The sequence below is a fragment of the Myxine glutinosa genome, chromosome 8, assembly GCF_964187855.1.
Source record: "Myxine glutinosa chromosome 8, kmMyxGlut1.1, whole genome shotgun sequence".
In the NCBI taxonomy this organism is placed as follows: Eukaryota; Metazoa; Chordata; class Myxini; order Myxiniformes; family Myxinidae; genus Myxine; species Myxine glutinosa.
Window position 1 is genome coordinate 23,368,300 of NC_136268.1, and position 19,018 is coordinate 23,387,317.

At 47.4% G+C, this 19,018-nt stretch overlaps 1 protein-coding gene across 1 annotated transcript in view; it reads right to left on the minus strand.

Moving 5' to 3' along the window:
- The window catches only part of LOC137432290 (ciliary microtubule associated protein 1A-like), a 17,331-nt gene extending 3,997 nt beyond the window's left edge, over positions 1–13,334 (minus strand). The window contains exons 1-2 of the mRNA XM_068124101.2: positions 13,199–13,334; positions 1,132–1,253 (exon numbers count right to left, since the gene is read on the minus strand). Of these exons, the coding sequence (XP_067980202.2) occupies positions 1,132–1,253; positions 13,199–13,334 (258 nt within the window). The remainder of the gene's footprint in view (positions 1–1,131; positions 1,254–13,198) is intronic.
- Between the last annotated feature and the right edge of the window lie 5,684 nt (positions 13,335–19,018).

The following is a 19,018-nucleotide window of genomic DNA, read 5'->3' on the forward strand; positions in this document are numbered from 1 at the left end:
GCCTCGATTGCCAATTACATCCCCTCCAAAACCACCATTGAACATGTGCTCGGGTCGGGGAAGACGGGCGTGCCCGCCCGTCGTCATCAAGGGCGGAGCCAGAGGGTCGCGTGACCAACCAGGGCCGAGGTGAGCACACCGATGGGCGTGTCCTGAAGGCCGGCGGCTTGATCGCCGGAGGCGTTATAAAGGCGCGCGTGCAAGAAGCAAGGGAATTGTCGGTGGTGAGGAGTGATTGGACCAAGAGAGAGAAAGAGTGGTTGGACCAAGAAAGAGGAGATCCAGAAAGAACATCCAAAGAGAGGACATCCCAGAAAGCACAAAGCCTGTGGTAATCGTGGGAAAGCAGCGGCGGCCACAGCAGCAACAACACCCAACAGCCACTTGGGGCCTGGACGGCGGTTTTGAGCAGGGCCGCGAAGGAACGGCGGCTGCTAAACGCGCCGATCGTGCTGCACAATACAGCTCCAAGCCATCCTCTCCTTCCAGCCGATTCCTGTCATCATTCCCCGTGTGAGTCTGTCTTTTGTTTGTTCTGTCCTGGGGTTAATTAAGACTGTAGGTAAGCTAGTATTTGCACTGTGTCACCTGCGTCTTATGTGTTGTAAATAAACGTGACTTCTTTCTTTTTGCTTGTGTAAATAATAAATCCAATTACTCTTCTGTCCGTCTTCTCGTCTTATTCCTTTTCCTCTTTGCATTCGTCGTTTTAGTCTTTTCCAGATTGGGCAGCTGCGGTGCGATACGGCCAAAGTTTGGGGTGAATCGGGTGAGTCGGGGAACAACTGTTCGGTCGCGGAGCCTTCGCTCGGCAAACAACATCCTAAACCGCGATCAGTAACAATATATATATATATATAAACAGAAATCGGGCGCTACTTCTGACTCACCCTGTATATACCGTAAAGTGTTCAGCATGTGGAGGTATGCGCTCTACCAAGTTCTTGTTTCATTGTCTATTAATACCCTTGTAATTCATGCAAAAGTAAAATGATTGATGTTTCATCATGTCCTTCTTCTACGTATAGCATATACCTACCTATAAGCTCCTTCATGATCTTCAATTAGGAAAAACACAGAAACTGCAAATAGCGTTTAACCATGAATATGAATACCCGAAAAAAAACTTACCTTTGGTTGGTTATAGTGTAGGCCTCCAACGTTGGTGCGCCCAGTGAAAGAATACATGGGTGCTGAGGTTTTGTTGGCAAGGCCACTGCCCAAGACCGGTGGAAGGTTTAAGAGGGCTGGACCTAAGAAGAAGGAAAATGCCGAGATACAGACTTATCATCATGAGTCCTTTACTTTGTTAAATGTGTTTTGTGATAAGCACCAAACTATAATATTTGTTCAATTATGAATTTGTGTTGGCATGTTTCGTGTTCCCATCTCCATGGTTCTTGGAACCCAGCTTCAAATCCCATATATTATTTATATTTATCATTTGTCTACTCAAGTCGTTGTAAATAATGTGGTGTGATTTTGAGCAAGCTCCACTATGAGCCTTAAGATAAATGTAAAAATATTAATAATTAAGAATAACATAAATCCCAGAATGCGCAAAAATTAGCACAAAAGAACGTTCATGAATCTTGAATTGGGACTTGAGGTTTAAGGTGTTCATTTGGTGGACTTTGCGAAATAAAGAAGAATCAATAGGTAACTGTAAAGGCAATAAAGGAAAATTTAATATCAAGTCAAGTTGAGTTATATCATCAGCAAAGTCTTCTTCTTCCTCTTTCATATGCAGCAAAAGGTTATGGTGTAGCATTATTGGCTGATAGTGTGACTGTGCCACTGATAGTGTGGCTGTGCCACTGAGGGTATGGCTGTGCCACTGATGGTGTGGCTGTGCCACTGATGGTGTGGCTGTGCCACTGAAGGTGTGGCTGTGCCACTGAGGGTGTGGCTGTGCCACTGAGGGTGTGGCTGTGCCACTGATGGTGTGGCTGTGCCACTGATGGTGCGGCTGTGCCACTGAGGGTGTGGCTGTGCCACAGAGGGTGTGGCTGTGCCACTGAGGGTGTGACTGTGCCACTGAGGGTATGGCTGTGCCACTGATGGTGTGGCTGTGCCACTGAGGGTGTGACTGTGCCACTGATGGTGTGGCTGTGCCACTGAGGGTGTGGCTGTGCCACTGATGGTGTGGCTGTGCCACTGAGGGTGTGGCTGTGCCACTGATGGTGTGGCTGTGCCACTGAGGGTGTGGCAGTGCCACTGAGGGTGTGGCTGTTCCACTGAGGGTGTGGCTGTTCCACTGAGGGTGTGGCTGTGCCACTGAGGGTGTGGCTGTGCCACTGAGGGTGTGACTGTGCCACTGAGGGTGTGGCTGTGCCACTGATGGTGTGGCTGTGCCACTGATGGTATGGCTGTGCCACTGATGGTGTGGCTGTGCCACTGAGGGTGTGGCAGTGCAACTGAGGGTGTGGCTGTGCCACTGAGGGTGTGGCTGTGCCACTGATGGTGTGGCTGTGCCACTGCTTTGTATAGGTTAGAGCAGGAATTTGTAATTTGTTAAATTTAATGCCGATGGTAGCTCGCCTACTCTTCGCGAAGGATACTGTGGGATATTTAATGTCCAACTAATGCTGGAAGATGGGACACCCAGTTTAACATCCATCCGAGGGACGACACACACATTGACGAATCATCCTGCCTGTGAAACCCAAGATGACAGTTCATAGCCGACCCTGTCAGCCTATTGGTAAAGTAAGGACACCACTAAAAACTCACACCTGAAAAAGATCATTTGTCCCACAGCACTCCTGCTTGCACCTGTGAGCTCACAACATGTCTAAGGTTGCTCAAAATGAGTTCCATCAGAAATACTCAGCAACAAACATCATGGAAAATGTAATCAAGAGTGAAATGCTCGGAAGGTTTTAATAAGTGCTGACACTTTGGTTGGACCAACATTCCATGATCTCTTCATCTCTGGACAAAGATAGTGCTTGAAACACATTTCTCAACATTCTCCTCTTTCTTATTTGTCAGTTCGTACCTTCACGCCTCCATCCAACATGTCATCCCCTGGAAAATGATTGATGTGGTGAGGAAAATGGTCTAAAGTTTCAAATCCCTCTCTTCCTGTACCCAACCAACCTCTTCCTACAGAAACATCCCTCCAGCATGTGAGCTTCCATCCTGTCAACTTGGAGAGAATCTCCGTCCGAGCTTGATTCTTCCACTGTCACTGGACCCAAGGACATCAACACTTAAATCCACAAGAATTCTTATTTTGCTCTGCCTTCTCTGCTATCTTGCAGATCTTTCGCTGAGGGCCACATGCCTCCATCATCTAAAATGCTACCCCAATTCATAAGAGTACGGGGAAAAAAAGATGGATTAAAAACTGAGGTTCCCTGCATCATGGGCCAGGGATTCAGGTGGGAACACTAACAGGCCATCACATTTAAGCAGAATAGGGCTGGCAGGATGGCTTACAGGTATAAACACTCTCCTCTGAGCTGTCTAGCCCAATGTTTCACAGGCAGGGTGATTCATCGGTGTGGTGTGAGTGTGATGGACGTTAAACTGGGCGTTCCGTCTGCCAGCATTAGTTGGTGGATGTTAAAGTTCTCACGGTGTCCTTCACGAAGAGGAGGCGGGCTATTTGCTGCCACCATGAACACATTTCAAATTCCTGTCCTGACTTCCTGTGTCGGAGTGGCGACCCATCCAGGATTGTATCCCTAGCTAGAGAAACTGCTTTGGCAGCACCAACGCTCCATATAGATTATAGAGCATGTATGGTTCATGATATGATCTCAATAGCTACGTAGTTCTATTTTTTGAAGGAGTTTCATTATTATGCAACCAAGCCTGGTGTTGGCTTAATGGTTAAGGTGGCTGGCTTAAGATCTTAGGCCTTAGGGTCCTGAGTTTGAGCCCCTGTTGTGCTGTTGGATAACACCAGGTGGGTTGATTCAGCCTGTCATCCTTCTGAGGTCAGCAAAATAAGTACCAGCTAGCTTACTGGTAACAAGGAAACTGCATCCGTGGCACAGCCGCACTTCCAGAAAATTCTACAACCAGCAGCCACACACTACATACGAAACAACAACAACGACGCACCTTATGATATACGTAGTTGAGGAAAACTCTTTAAACTGATAACCTTTTCTTCTACAGTGTCTGGTGTCATGGAGGTGACTGGTATGTGTCTTACTTCTAAGACATGGATTACAATGACAAGAGTAGAAAATGGAGAAATTGATACATCGATATATAATCAATATATAATCAATATATAATCAATATATAATTAATCGATACATCAATATATAATCAACATATAATCGGTATATAATCAATATATAATCAATATATAATCGATACATCAATAGATAATCAATATATAATCGATATATAATCAATATATAATCAAGATATAATCGATACATCAATATATAATCAACATATAATCGGCATATAATCAATATATAATCAATATATAATCGATACATCAATAGATAATCAATATATAATCGATATATAATCAATATATAATCAGGATATAATCGATACATCAATATATAATCATCATATAATTATCGGTATATAATCAATATATAATCAATATATAATCGATACATCAATAGATAATCAATATATAATCGATATATAATCAAGATATAATCAAGATATAATCGATACATCAATATATAATCAACATATAATCGGCATATAAAAATCAATATATAATCAATATATAATCGATACATCAATAGATAATCAATATATAATCGATATATAATCAATATATAATTAAGATATAATCGATACATCAATATATAATCATCATATAATCGATATATAATCAATATATAATCGATACATCAATATATAATCGATACATCAATATATAATCAATATATAATCGATATACAATCAATATATAATCAATATATAATCAATACATAATCAATATACAATCGATATATATATAATCAATATATAAACAATATATAATCGATATATAATCAATATATAATCAATATATAATCAATATATAATCGATATATATAATCAATATATAATCAATGTATAATCAATATATAATCGATATATAATCAATATATAATCGATATATAATCAATATATAATCAATATATAATCGATATATAATCAATATATAATCAATGTATAATCAACATATAATCGATACATCAGTATATTAATCAATATACAGACTTGGCATTTAATATGGAATTTTTTATTTGTGGGGGTGAACTTACTTTTCAAGATGACTTAGAACCAAAAGTTCATTGGAATTATGTTGAAATTATTCTAGATTTTGTTAATGTGACCTTTAAAAGAAACAAAAACCACATTTGACATTTCGAAGCAAATAAATTGATCCTTGAAAGTGATGTAAACTGGTATCGAACTCAATTCACGGACAGTACTGTGTTAAACTTCTGTACGTTTTCCAGAAGTATCTCTTTATTTTGCACATTAGCCAAAAAAAATTTCAACAAATACAAAAGCTAAATTATGACTGGGATTACGGACAGTAAAACTACTGTTCAGTACTTCGTGTAACCCCCACGAGCATTCAGGAGAGCACGTACACGTTGAGGCATGCTGTTCACGAGATTTGCCAAGGTTTGGACAGGAATCGCTTGCCATGCAGTGACAATAGCCTGCTGCAATTCACGCACAGAGGTCGGCTGCTGGTCCAAGTTGTCAATTTGACGCGATAATTCTGCCCACAAGTTCTCTATCGGATTCATATCCGGGGACATGGCAGGCCACTCCATATGCTCTACACCATGGTCAGCAAGAAAGTGTTGGATCATGCGAGCACGATGAGGCCGTGCATTGTCATCTTGGAAGACAATGTTTCCTCGAAAGGCTGCACGAGCAAATGGAAGCAATGTTTCTTCCAGAATGGCCCTGTACTTGAACTGGTTCAGGTTTCCATTCAGAACAACCAGGTCAGTTTTGCCCCACTCATGAAAAGCAGCCCAAACGGTCACCCCATCACCTCCAGCTTGGCTCTTGGCACTATACAATCTTTGTTGAGGCTTCATGCACTTGTCTGCGCACTCGGACGTGGCCATCTTGACGATAGACCAGAAATCTAGACTCGTCACTGACGATCATGTGATTCCAGTGTCCTGGCTGCCATTGACGGTGCTCTCTGGCCCACTGCATTCGGCGCTGGCGGTGTTGTCTGGTCAGGCGTGGCTTTCTCAGGGGACTCCTGGCACGATAGCCTGCCTGAACCAGTCGTTGGTTGACTAGCCTTCTGGATACAGGCACATTTGTCAGTTGCTGCCACTCAGCCCCAAGCCAATTAGCTGACTTGGTTCGGCCATTGTGGACTAACCGGTGCAGCTGGCGATCATCCCTCCTTGTGGTTCTGCGGGGACGTCCTGGCCTCGGTATTGGAGTAGGGACACCCCTCTGAGCATTTCGTTTCAGGATCTTTGACACCTGACCTTGAGTGATGCCATACTGCCGAGCAATAGCACGCTGTTTCATGCCGTAATTTCGTAAAGCCACCACTCCATGACAAACAGCATTGTCGAGTTGACGGACCATCTCCAGAGGAAGCGGCAATAACTTTTGGAGACGTGCAGCAGTTGTTTTCCACTAATACAGAACGCAACAACCCTTGTATACCCGACTGTGAAGCCAATCATCAAATGCACCTGTCCGTACATTTTGCCACGCCACCTGTGATATAATCCTGTTGTTGACTTCTTGCTGCGACAGACAATCAGTGACATGGTTCTTTTAACAAATAAATCACCAAAGTGTAAAAGAAACTCACCAGATTGATATACTGAGTTAAGAAAGTAAACCCAAGTCAAGAAAAAAAAAATATTCCATATTAAATGCCAAGTCTGTATATCAATATATAATCAATATATAATCGATACATCAATATATAATCGATACATAAATATAATTATAATCAATATGTAATCAATATATAATCAATATATTGTAGCGGCTGCCGCTGAGTTTTCACAATCGCCTTGCACCTATCAAGGACGCGGAGCGATCACCATGCCGGGCTCGTCCAGGACGCCCAGGCCCGCGCTCAACTTGCCAGGCCGCAGCCAGGACGCTGGGCCACGCCCCCTGGCGCCGGGCCTGGGCAAACCCCCTGGCGGAATAGATATATATTGCTGACTGATAAACGGTTTTTCAGAGTGCCTGAGTGTTTGATTTCATTAAAGCAACTCAGATGAATTCTAGCTTTTTGTCGCGTCCATTCTTCCGATCGACGTGGGAGCCCCGGCTCCTTCATTGGTGACCTATCGACATGGACACGGCAGTCGCCCTTAAACTGCCTACCTTCTGGGAGGCTCACGCGGCGGTTTGGTTCGCACAGGCGGAGTCCCTGTTCGCCCTGCGAGGCATCACGGCCGACGACACCCGCTTCCACCATGTGGTAGCTGCGCTCGGGTCGGTTACCGCGGCCCGCGCCCTGAGCCTCCTCGAAAGCCCGCCAGCCGCTGACAAATACGACGCGATTAAGAAGCTGCTCCTCGATGCTTTCGCCCTCCCATCGGCGGAACGCGGACGGCGCCTGCTCGATCTGCCTGAGCTCGGCGACACGCGCCCTTCCGAGCGCATGGACTACATGCTTTCACTGCTCGGCGAGCACTCTCCGGCATTCCTGTTCCGGGAGCTGTTCTTCCGTCAGCTGCCTAACCCGGTACGCCTCGCCCTGGCAAGCACGACGATCACAGATCCCCGGGCCCTTGCCAGAGAAGCCGACAAGATCTCCGCCGCAGGACAGCGCATCGTAGCGGCGACATGGGACCCACCGCCGTCCGACGCAACACCCAGGGCGCCCGAGCACCCGGCACGGTCGACGGCCGAACTGCCGACGCCATTGGCGGCCGCTCTACCGAGCCGACCACCTCCGGCACGACGACCGAGGCCTCCACCTGACCAAGCGTGGTGTTACTATCATGCCAGGTTCGGACAGAAGGCCCGGACATGCCGACCCCCGTGCACCTTCGGCAGGCCGGGAAACGGCCGGGCCGGCGTTCATTACCAGCCATGAGCGCCGGCCACACGGGCAACTTACTGTTCATCACGGATAAAGCGTCCGGACGGCGCTTCCTGTGCGACACCGGCGCCCAACTGAGCGTCATACCCGCCTCTGACCAGGACAGGCAATCCGCGGTTTGCGGCCCCTCCTTAGTTGCGGCCAACGGATCGACTATCCGCACCTTCGGCCCGCGCAACGTCACCCTCTGCTTCGGCGGCCAACGCTTTGCTTGGACGTTTGTAACCGCCAACGTGCCCGTGGCTCTGCTAGGCGCCGACTTCCTCTGCGCACACGGACTGCTGGTGGACGTCCAACGGTGTCGTTTAATCAACGCTGAAACCTTCAGCTCCCTGGTATGCACATTGAGCAGCTCCGCGCCGACCGAGCTGGCATGCGCCGTCCCGGCGGCGAACGAGTTTGCTCGCCTGCTCACGGAGTTCCCGGCTCTCACGCGGCCGACGTTTTCGGCCGTCGCAGTACGGCATGGGATCGAGCACCACATACCAACCACGGGCCCGCCGGTCTACGCCAGGGCCCGCCGCCTCGACCCAGCCAAGCTCGCCGTAGCGAAGGCCGAATTCGACGCGTTGGAGCACCTCGGCATCGTGCGGCGCTCCGATAGCGCGTGGGCCTCGCCACTGCACATCGTGCCAAAGCCGGGGGGTGGATGGCGCCCGTGTGGCGACTACCGCCGTCTCAATGACACTACCACCCCCGACAGGTACCCGATCCCGCATAACCAAGACTTCTCCGCCCGTCTGGCGGGACGGGTCATTTTTTCGAAAATTGACCTCATACGGGGATATCACCAGGTACCTGTCAGGGCGGCCGACGTCCCTAAAACGGCAGTCATCACGCCGTTCGGCTTATTCGAATTCTTGCGGATGCCGTTTGGTCTCAAGAACGCGGCTCAGGCGTTCCAGCGCTTGATGGACGGCGTGCTGCGTGACCTGCCGTTCCTTTTCGTTTACCTGGACGACATCCTCGTCGCCAGCACGTCCCGGGCCGAGCACCTCCTCCACCTCCGGACGCTGTTCGAGCGCCTCAGCGAGCACGGCCTCATCGTCAACCCGGCCAAATGCCACTTCGGCACGACGGCCGTTGATTTTTTGGGCCATCACATCACCAAGAACGGGGCCGTGCCGCTGCCAACCAAGGTCGAGGCCATCACCACGTTCCCGCGTCCCCGCACCATAAAGGCCCTGCAGGAATTCCTGGGAATGGTGAATTTTTATCACCGCTTCGTGCCCCGCGCAGCTCAGCTCATGCGGCCCCTCTACGAAGCCCTCCGGGGCATGCCGGCCAAGCACGACATCGCCTGGTCCGCAGCAATGGATGCGGCCTTCCAAGGCTCAAAGCGGGCCCTCGCCGACGCAACACTGCTCGCTCACCCGGTGCTCAACGCTCCCATCGCCCTCACCACGGATGCCTCCGACTACGCGGTGGGCGCCGTACATGAGCAATGGGTGAACGGGGTTTGGCAGCCACTCGCTTTTTTCAGCCGGCAGCTCCGGCCGAACGAGCTCAAATACAGCACGTTTGACCGGGAGCTCCTCGGTCTACACCTGGCCGTCCGCCATTTCCGCCACCTCCTGGAGGGCCGACCTTTCACGGCGTTCGTCGACCACAAGCCGTTGGTTTACGCCATGGCCAAGGTCACGGAGCCATGGTCGGCCCGCCAACAGCGCCACCTCTCCGCCGTGTCGGAGTTTACCACGGACATCCGGCACGTCGCCGGCAAAAACAACGCCGTGGCCGACTGTCTTTCCCGGGCCAGCGCGAACGCGGTCCACCTGGGCGTGGATTTTGCGCTTATGGCGGCGGACCAAACCACCGACACCACGGTGCAAGCCCTCCGGGCGGCGGACACGGGCCTCCGCCTGGCCGACATCCCCTGCGCGGACACTGTCCTGCTCTGCGACGTCTCCCAAGGCCAGCCTCGCCCCATCGTGCCCGTCGCCTGGCAACGCCGCATCTTCGCCTCCCTCCACGGCCTTTCCCACCCGGGCCGGAAAGCTTCCCAGAAGCTGGTGTCGGCGCGTTTCGTCTGGCACGGCCTTCGTCGGGACGTCCGCGATTGGACCAGCGCCTGCACGGCCTGCCAACGGGCCAAGGTCCACCGACACACCCAGGCCCCGCTGGCACCTTTCACCGTGCCCGAACGACGTTTCGACCACGTCAACGTGGATCTGGTGGGCCCCCTCCCCCCGTCACGGGGGTTCACACACCTGCTCACCATGGTGGACAGGACCACCAGGTGGCCGGAGGCCGTTCCCCTCGTCTCCACCACCACCGCCGACGTGGCGCAGGCTTTCATCGCCACCTGGGTCGCCCGCTTCGGCGCACCGGCGGACATCTCGTCAGACCGCGGTCCACAGTTCACCTCCGAGCTGTGGGGCGCGGTCGCCCGCAACCTGGGGATCAAGCTCCACCGTACTACGGCCTACCACCCCCAAGCAAACGGGTTGTGCGAGCGATTCCACCGCTCCATGAAGGCCGCGCTCATGGCCGGCCTTCAAGACGTCGGGTGGGCCGACTGGCTGCCGTGGGTCCTTTTGGGCCTTCGCACGGCCCCCAAGGAGGACCTCCAGGCATCCACCGCCGAGCTTGTCTATGGCCAGGTGCTACGCGTCCCGGGCGAATTTGTGCCCGACGCTACCAGTCCCTGGTCCGCAGCTCACCAGCGCTCGGACCTCCAGGAGGCCGCCCGACGGTTTGCCCCCGTGCCAACATCCCACCACGGTGACCCCCAGTCCTACGTCCCCCCAGCACTCCGCACAGCGGAGTATGTTTTTGTGCGTCACGACGCACATCGGTGGCCACTCCAGCCGCCGTACGACGGGCCCTTCCGGGTGCTGCGACGGGACGACAAGTCGTTCGTCATCGACATCGGCGGCAGGTCGGACCGGATTGCTGTGGACCGCCTCAAGCCGGCGCACGTGGACGTCGACCACCCACCACGGGTGGCCCTTCCGCCGCAGCGAGGCCGTCCCCCGTCCACGGTGCCCCCCACTCGACCGCCCACCACCTCACCGGACCCCCTCCCACGACCCGCCAGGGGTCGCTTCGGCCGGGTCATCAGGACCCCCCTCAAATTGACCCTGCCGGTGCAAGTCGATTCTGGGGGGACGTGTGTAGCGGCTGCCGCTGAGTTTTCACAATCGCCTTGCACCTATCAAGGACGCGGAGCGATCACCATGCCGGGCTCGTCCAGGACGCCCAGGCCCGCGCTCAACTTGCCAGGCCGCAGCCAGGACGCTGGGCCACGCCCCCTGGCGCCGGGCCTGGGCAAACCCCCTGGCGGAATAGATATATATTGCTGACTGATAAACGGTTTTTCAGAGTGCCTGAGTGTTTGATTTCATTAAAGCAACTCAGATGAATTCTAGCTTTTTGTCGCGTCCATTCTTCCGATCGACGTGGGAGCCCCGGCTCCTTCAATATAATCAATATATAATCGATACAAGCTGTTTACATCTGAGAGGCCAGCCCAGCAACATGAGTAATGTGCTTCGAAGTGAACAACGACGTTGTTCATCAAACTACATCTGTTACATAAATTCCAATTCCCCTCCAGCAACATAACCTGAAATGAAGAATAATCATTAACAGCTGGTAAAGGAAGAAGAAGTTTCAATATTCTGCAATTATGTATAGGATTGAAAACAAACACTTTTAAACAACCTATACGGAGGTTTCCATATTTTCTTCATCAGAAACACATGCCATGTTTAAGGGGAATTTGGGTGTTATTCATCTATTCCTATATCCGGATTTGTTTCTGAACCCATTTCATCTGGATGGGGTTTGGCCAACAGTCCTGTGTTAATTTACATCAATACGTCATTACCACTATTATCATTATATAAATTGTTCCCACAGTACGGTAGTTTATTTTGCAAGGGAGGGGGTACTGCCCATGGCAAAGGCATGCCAGGCAATCGCCCTGAGTGGCTTGGAGGGAGACACAAAATAAAACAGGCCCCAGTGTTTTATCATCATAAACTATCATTAAATTAAACAAAAAATTGAACGAATAATTACAGGCACCTATTAAGTCCACGGAGTTTTGTATTTTTGGGGGGTTTTTTTTTTGTATACAGGATCGAGGCTCGTGTAAGAAACACATAAAACATCAATCACAAAAAACATAAACGGACACATAAAACATATAATAAAGGAAGCGGGAGACAAGATGGGGAGCGAGAGGAAAGCACACAAGCACAACAGTAGAGAACAGAGACATCTGGATATCTGTGGGAGGGAGAAGGCTTGGGGGGAGGTGGCATGGGAAGATGGGGGGTGGGAGAAGTAGAAAACACATGGACACTGCTAGGACTTCCAGGAAAGAAGTCGGTATTTCAAAAAGGTGGATCTGGGGTGAATTAACGGGGGTAGAAAAGATCAAGGTTTTGGATGGGGGAAGATAAGAGATGGTGGTGAACAGCTGTTTTAAAGATCAGGAGGGAGGAATGGGATTGAAGAGCATGAGGGAGTTTGTTCCAGAGGCGGGAGAAAAGGGGAATGAAAGTGAAAGTGAGCAGAGAGTCTTGATTTTGGCAGTTTCACCATAAGAGGGTTGCTGGCAGATCTTGTGCGACCTGTAGGAATATTTGGGGGACAGAGCACAGAGAGAGCTGGGGGAGCAAGGCCGGAGAGGAGTCGGTAGAAGACAGAAAGACGCCCCCCTCCAACCTCCACCCCCATCTCAGCTCCTCTGGAGATGGGGCCAGAAATGATGTATAGCATGGTATTTCAAAAGGTTGTGGATATAGATTATGACTAAACTTGGTGGATGAGTTGTTAGATGACAAGAACAAGCCCATTAGATTTTGGTTCATGTCTGCATCCAGATCTGGCCTATCAGTGGGATATAAAACGTAAACTGTTCAGCCTTGCAGAGGTATGCGCCCTACCAAGTTCCGTTCTCGTTATTTATAAGTTGTGATCATTATGTGAATGTATAACATTTCATATTATCTTTTGCAAGAGTAGGTCCTTATAGTGAATACTTTCAGCATTATTGACCCTACTACTACTGCAAAATTTGGACATGGCAAAGGTCCGATGGACGTAATCAAGATAACCTGGCCCCTCAAGCACTTGCAGATAAATTATTTAATATTTAGAGGAATGGACAATAATGTAACTACAGTATAAGGATATCACAAACCCTGTTACCTGGAGTCTTGGATGTTTGGCCTTGCTTACTTCTGGCTGACAGGCTGTATGATGGTGCAGTCCGGTAAACAGCATTCATTGAACATTCTGGCCTGTGGGAACCTGTAAAACGCACACTCCTTGTACTGTCCGTCATTCCAGCTCTTTAAATTCGTTCATAGCATATACTTGACATAAGTACCCGGTTTCTTAACTTTCACGAATCATTCGTTGTGCAGGTTGATTTATGAAACCATAATAGACTGAAAGCTGGTTAGAGTTCAATCATAAACTCACGCCAGAAAGGCTCTTAATCGTGTTACATTACCTTGACATCCCACAAAACACATTTCTTGAATTTCACATTTCCGTCGTTTGGAAGTAGCAGACCCTTAAAAGTAACATGACCATTAAAACCCTTTTTCGAAAATATTTGCACCCGAGGCTGATTATTATTTTATGACATCTACATTGAATACTGAATATGACATCGATAAAACACATGCACAAGAAATGAAAATCACAGGCATTTGCATCTAAGAAGGACCCTTATAAGTGTCCACAAAGGGTCTTAATCAGTAATTTGCACCTGAGAATTGTTTTGGTTGCAAACTGCTCCATTCTAATGGTATAAAATAAAAATGAAACTTTCGGATAAGAAGGTCCCTTAGACTTGAAGAGGTCAGAAAGGGTGTCAGAAAATTTCAATCAAAACGCTGAGCCCGAGCAAATTTCCACTTTGAATACATCAGAAAGATGCATGCGAATAATTATTCGGTGCATAAGAAGTTTTCATGTGGGTAATTTGCAGGTAAGAAGGACCCACCCCTCAAAGGGTTTAAAAAAAAAAAAAAGGGGGGACAATCAGAAATGTGTGGCCGACAAATTTTGTGGCAAACTGCTCCATTCTAATGCTATGAAACAAAAATGCAACACAAGAACATTTATGACCCAGCACTTTCAGATAAGATGGCCCCTTTCGCTCGAAGGGCCCACAATAGTCCATGTACCATTCGATTAGAACGTACGGCCAAACACTGAGGTGGCGGATAAGAGGAGAAGTAACACAGAGCAGAGTCTTTCATCAGTTGAACAAAATTGATAATAGTGGGAACACTTCAATGGATTTGATTCAATCATCAATTGGAGGTAAAAGGCCGTTTTTTTCTCTCTTTAACATGGTGTAATATGCACCTGTGTTTGACAAAGAGTTATATTTAAAGAGTTATCTACATAGGTTATTGAATACAAAATACATGCGTAAGATATGAAAAGCACCAGCATTTGCATATGAGGACTCTTATAAGGGTGCACAAAGAGTCTTGATCAGAAATTTGTGCCCGATAATTTTTTTGGGTGCAAACTGCTCTATTCTAATGGTATGAAACAAAAATACAACGCAAGACAATTACTAACCCTGCAGTTTCGGATAAGAAGGCCCCTTAGGCATAAAGGGGTCAGAAAGGGTCTCGGAAAATTTTAATCAAAACGCCGAGCCCGAGAAAATTTCGACTTCGAATACATCAGAAAGATACATGTGAGTAATGATTTGGTGCATAATAAGTTTTAATGTTGGTAATTTGCATATAAGAAGGACCCGTAAAACTTTTTTTAAAGGGTCTTGATCAGAAATTTGTGCCCGAAAAGTTTTTTTGTGGCCAACTGCTCAATTCTAATGTAATGAAACAAAAATGCAGCGTAAGAAACTTTCTGACCCGGCACTTTCGGATAAGAAGGCCCCTTAGGCTCGAAGAGGTTAGAAATCGCACTTGTAGCACTCAACTACCTGCACAAGCTGCAGGGAGATAGAGAAAGACTGTTCTTCAAGATTTGATATTTATTATATTGAAAATGTTAACGGATATGAAGTCACTTTTCCTAAAAGAAACACGTGCTACGAAACCGAGCACAGACCTGCCGATGCCAAAAGTCCCCCGACAAAAAAAAAGGAAAAGAAACGCAATGAAGAAAATCATTTTGTAACTGTATTATCATTCAATGAATTATTAGTCAATTAATTAATGTCTTCAATTAATTACTGCAGCGGAGTGGCGACCCGTCCAGGATTGTGCCCAATAGACTAGGAAACTCCTTTGGCAGCCCTATTCATCTGAAGATGCAAAAGGAGTGGTCTTTTTTTTTTTTTTTTGTATACTGAATCGAGGCTCGTGAAAGAGCTAAATTCTGGTCTTCTTCAATGAATTATCCAAACAAACCAGATCTCAATCTTCTTCGTCCATATCTCTATCCATGTGATAGTCATCAATCATGAAAATGGTGTGCGGAACATTATCCTCATCTTCGGAGTCCTCATCGTCGTTTGGAACCATTGCTGATACAACTGTACCTGAAGAGAAAGATGGAGTAATTTATTTATAAAGCACAGAAATTCCACAGACGTGATCAGTTACGCATGTGCAATGGCGATATTGAAAATGAGTCATTGTAAGTCACGAAAAGGTGAGTTTTAAGACGCCGTTTAAAAGTATCGGTATTTGGTATTGCACAAGTTATTTTTCCAGTCTATTGGCGCAACTACTAAAAAGGCGCGCTGGCCATGACGAACACCAGGTTTCTTCTGGCTCTGTCTCACGATCATAACTATCAAAAAAAAAAACACCTTTAGAGGCCATTTTTCCCTGCAGAGCAGGGGTTGGTCTTTTTTGGGCACCATGGTCCCCTTTTTGAAGCAATGATTTACGGCCGGATGCCCTTCCTGCCGCCAACCCTGTTTGTCGCCTCTTGCAACACACAGGGAATTACCAGTGAACTGGTACTCAATTTGCCGACCTCGGAAGGATGACAGGTTGAGTCAACCCCCCTGGCGTTAATTCAGCGATCGACCGGGATTCAAACCCAGGATCCTAGAATCCCAAGCCGGCACCCTAACTGCTAAGCCAACACCAGGCTGGATCATAACTATCAGCTGAGTGCAAATTGCGCAGAGGAACGTACCTGGCATTTGTGGTACATCGAACCAGACATAGATGTAGGCTTCATTTTGTCGTTCTCATCCGAAGAGACGAGTGGTCTCGTATTGATGTTGGTGCGTTCCACGGTGTGCCACATTCTGGCCACAAAGAACAATCCATGGATCTTTTGTCCGATTTCAGCTTCGCCAGGAGGGATGATGCCCTTCACTTTGTCAAGTGGTTTTCATGCGTCTTTTGGTTCAAATGCTTTGTCAAACACCCAGTATCTCCACGTGTTGAGCCGTTTCTTCTCCTTTACACCATACAACTTGCATGTATAGTCCTGTAGTGCCTCGATTGTCTCATCATTCAGCAGTCCAAATGTTAGTAATTTAAACGCACAGATGTACTGTTCGTCCTATGCAACAATGTTTGACGGTCGTTTTTTCCCCCTTATGTGAGAATGTGGCTGTGTAATCACACCTATAAATGCGTGAACTCCAGGTAACACAGCACACGTTTCTGGACCCATCTCCACTGCGATGTGCGACATGTTCATGTGTCGCCTATTGTTACGGCCAGTTGTACCAACCTCCATCCAGACCTTCAGTTTATGGCAATTATGAAGTAGGATCACCAGGATGCCCGTGTCTGCTGCTCAGATACCAATGTCACCTGCTGGAGTGGAATCAGCGTCTCCATGACACCTTTTCTCATGAAGTGTGCTGTCTGCGTGTAGCAGGTGAAACATAATGCTAGTGTCTGCTTCTGGATGAGTACACGACAATGATGGAATAAATTCCCGTTCTACTTTGCCATCAATTACTGAAAAATGTTCGCACTCACCAACACTCAAATATAACTCCTTGTCTTCGTCAAACACAGGTGCATCTTACACCATGTTAAAGAGAGAAAAAACGGCCTTTCACCTCCAATTGATGATTGGGTCAAATCCATTGAAATGCTCCCGCTATTATCAATTTTGTTCAACTGATGAAAGACTCTGCTCTGTGTTACTTCTCCTCTCATCCGCCACCTCGGTGTTTGGCCGTACGTTCTAATGGAATGGTACATGGACTATTGTGGGCCCTTCGAGCAAAAGGGGCCTTCTTATCTCAAAGTGCTGGGTCAGAAATGTTATTGCGATGCATTTTTGTTTCATCACATTAGAATGGAGTAGTTCGCCGCAAAATTTCTGGGCCGCACATTTCTGATCAAGTCCCTTTTTTAAACCCTTTTTGGGATGGGTCCTTCTTACCTGCAAATTACCCACATGAAAACTTCTTATGCACCGAATCATGATTCGCATGCATCTTTCTGATGTATTCGAAGTGGAAATTTGCTCGGGCTCAGCGTTTTGATTAAATTTTTCTGAGACCCTTTCTGACCTCTTCATGTCTAAGGGACCTTCTTATCCAAAAGTTTCATTTTTGTTTTATACCATTAGAATGGAGCAGTTTGCAACAAAACAATTATTGGGTGCAAATTACTGTTTAAGACCCTTCGTGGACCCTAATAAGGGTCCTTCTTATATGCAAATGCCTGTGATTTTCATTTCTTGTGCATGTGTTTTGTAGATGTCATATTCAGTATTCAATGTAGATGTCATAAAATAATAATCAGGCTCGGATGCAAATATTTCCCAAAAATTGTGTTTAGGGTCTTTTTAAGGGTCTGCCACTTCCAACCACTGGAAATGTGCAACTCAAGAAATGGGTTTTGTTGGATGTCAAGGTAATGTAACATGATTAAGAGCATCAAACCTTTCGGACGTGAGTTTATGATTAAACTCTGGCCAGCTCTCTGTCTATAAATAAATGATGTACACTGGGTGGGTAAAGGAATGGGGTGGAGACATTGCGGTAATGCGCACACGTAACGTACAAAAGGTTAAACAATCTGGAAAAACGGGAAGTTGAAGCAAAACAAACAATCTCATCTGTCACATTTCTTTACATGGAATACGAGTTGGTAAAAAAATATAAATTAAAAAAAACAAAGAGGGATTTTTAATTTGAAATGCATTAGATGAGCTGTTAAGCATTTTCTTTGAAGGACAGCTTGGTAAAGAATGGAACGCATATTAAATCAGCTGTTTCACTAGCCTCCATCTTTGTATAAAAAGATCCATCTGCCCTACCACCACACCCTCCTCCAAAGATAACTTTACCAGGAATTTATTATATTACACAAAGATACATCAGGAACTTTGGCACCACAGGAGGAGGCCATCCTGTCCATCATGCCTTCGCTGCACCAACCCCATTATCGTCATCCATCCTCACACAAACTACCTACCATGCACACAAGCCAATATGCTCATACCCCTCAATCTCCAATGCATCCCGGTACCTGTCTAATTCCAATTTAAGGTAAAGTACGTCTTGTCTCCACAATAGAAAGCCAAAGATTTCTCTGTCCCAGGACAAGGTTGAGGTGCACGGAAGCTACGTGTCCAAACAACAACAAAACAAGAAGACATCATGCAGTGCACGATACCCTCCCGCCCCCCCCCCCACCCCCCAATAGGTTGCCATTAATCCAGCAAATTGTCCATTTCATCAAGATTAAAATTAACAGAATCATTGGAATCTCCCGCGATGAAGCTAACTCCAAGGGCCTCTCACTCACTCACCGCAGGCAGGTTGGTGGTCTTTCCGTCTTCTACCGACTCCTCTCTGGCCTTGCCCCCCCAGCTCTCTCTGGGCTCTGTCCCGCAAATATTCCTGCAGGTCGCACAAGATCTGCCTGCAACCCTCTTGTGGTTAAACTGCCAAAATTAAGACTCTCTGCTCACCTTCACTCCTTCATTCCTCTTTCCTCCCGCCTCTGGAACAAACTCCCTCACTCTCTTCAATCCCACTCCACCCTCCAGGTCTTTAAAACAGCTGTTCACCACCATCTCTTATCTTCCAAAATCCAAAACCTT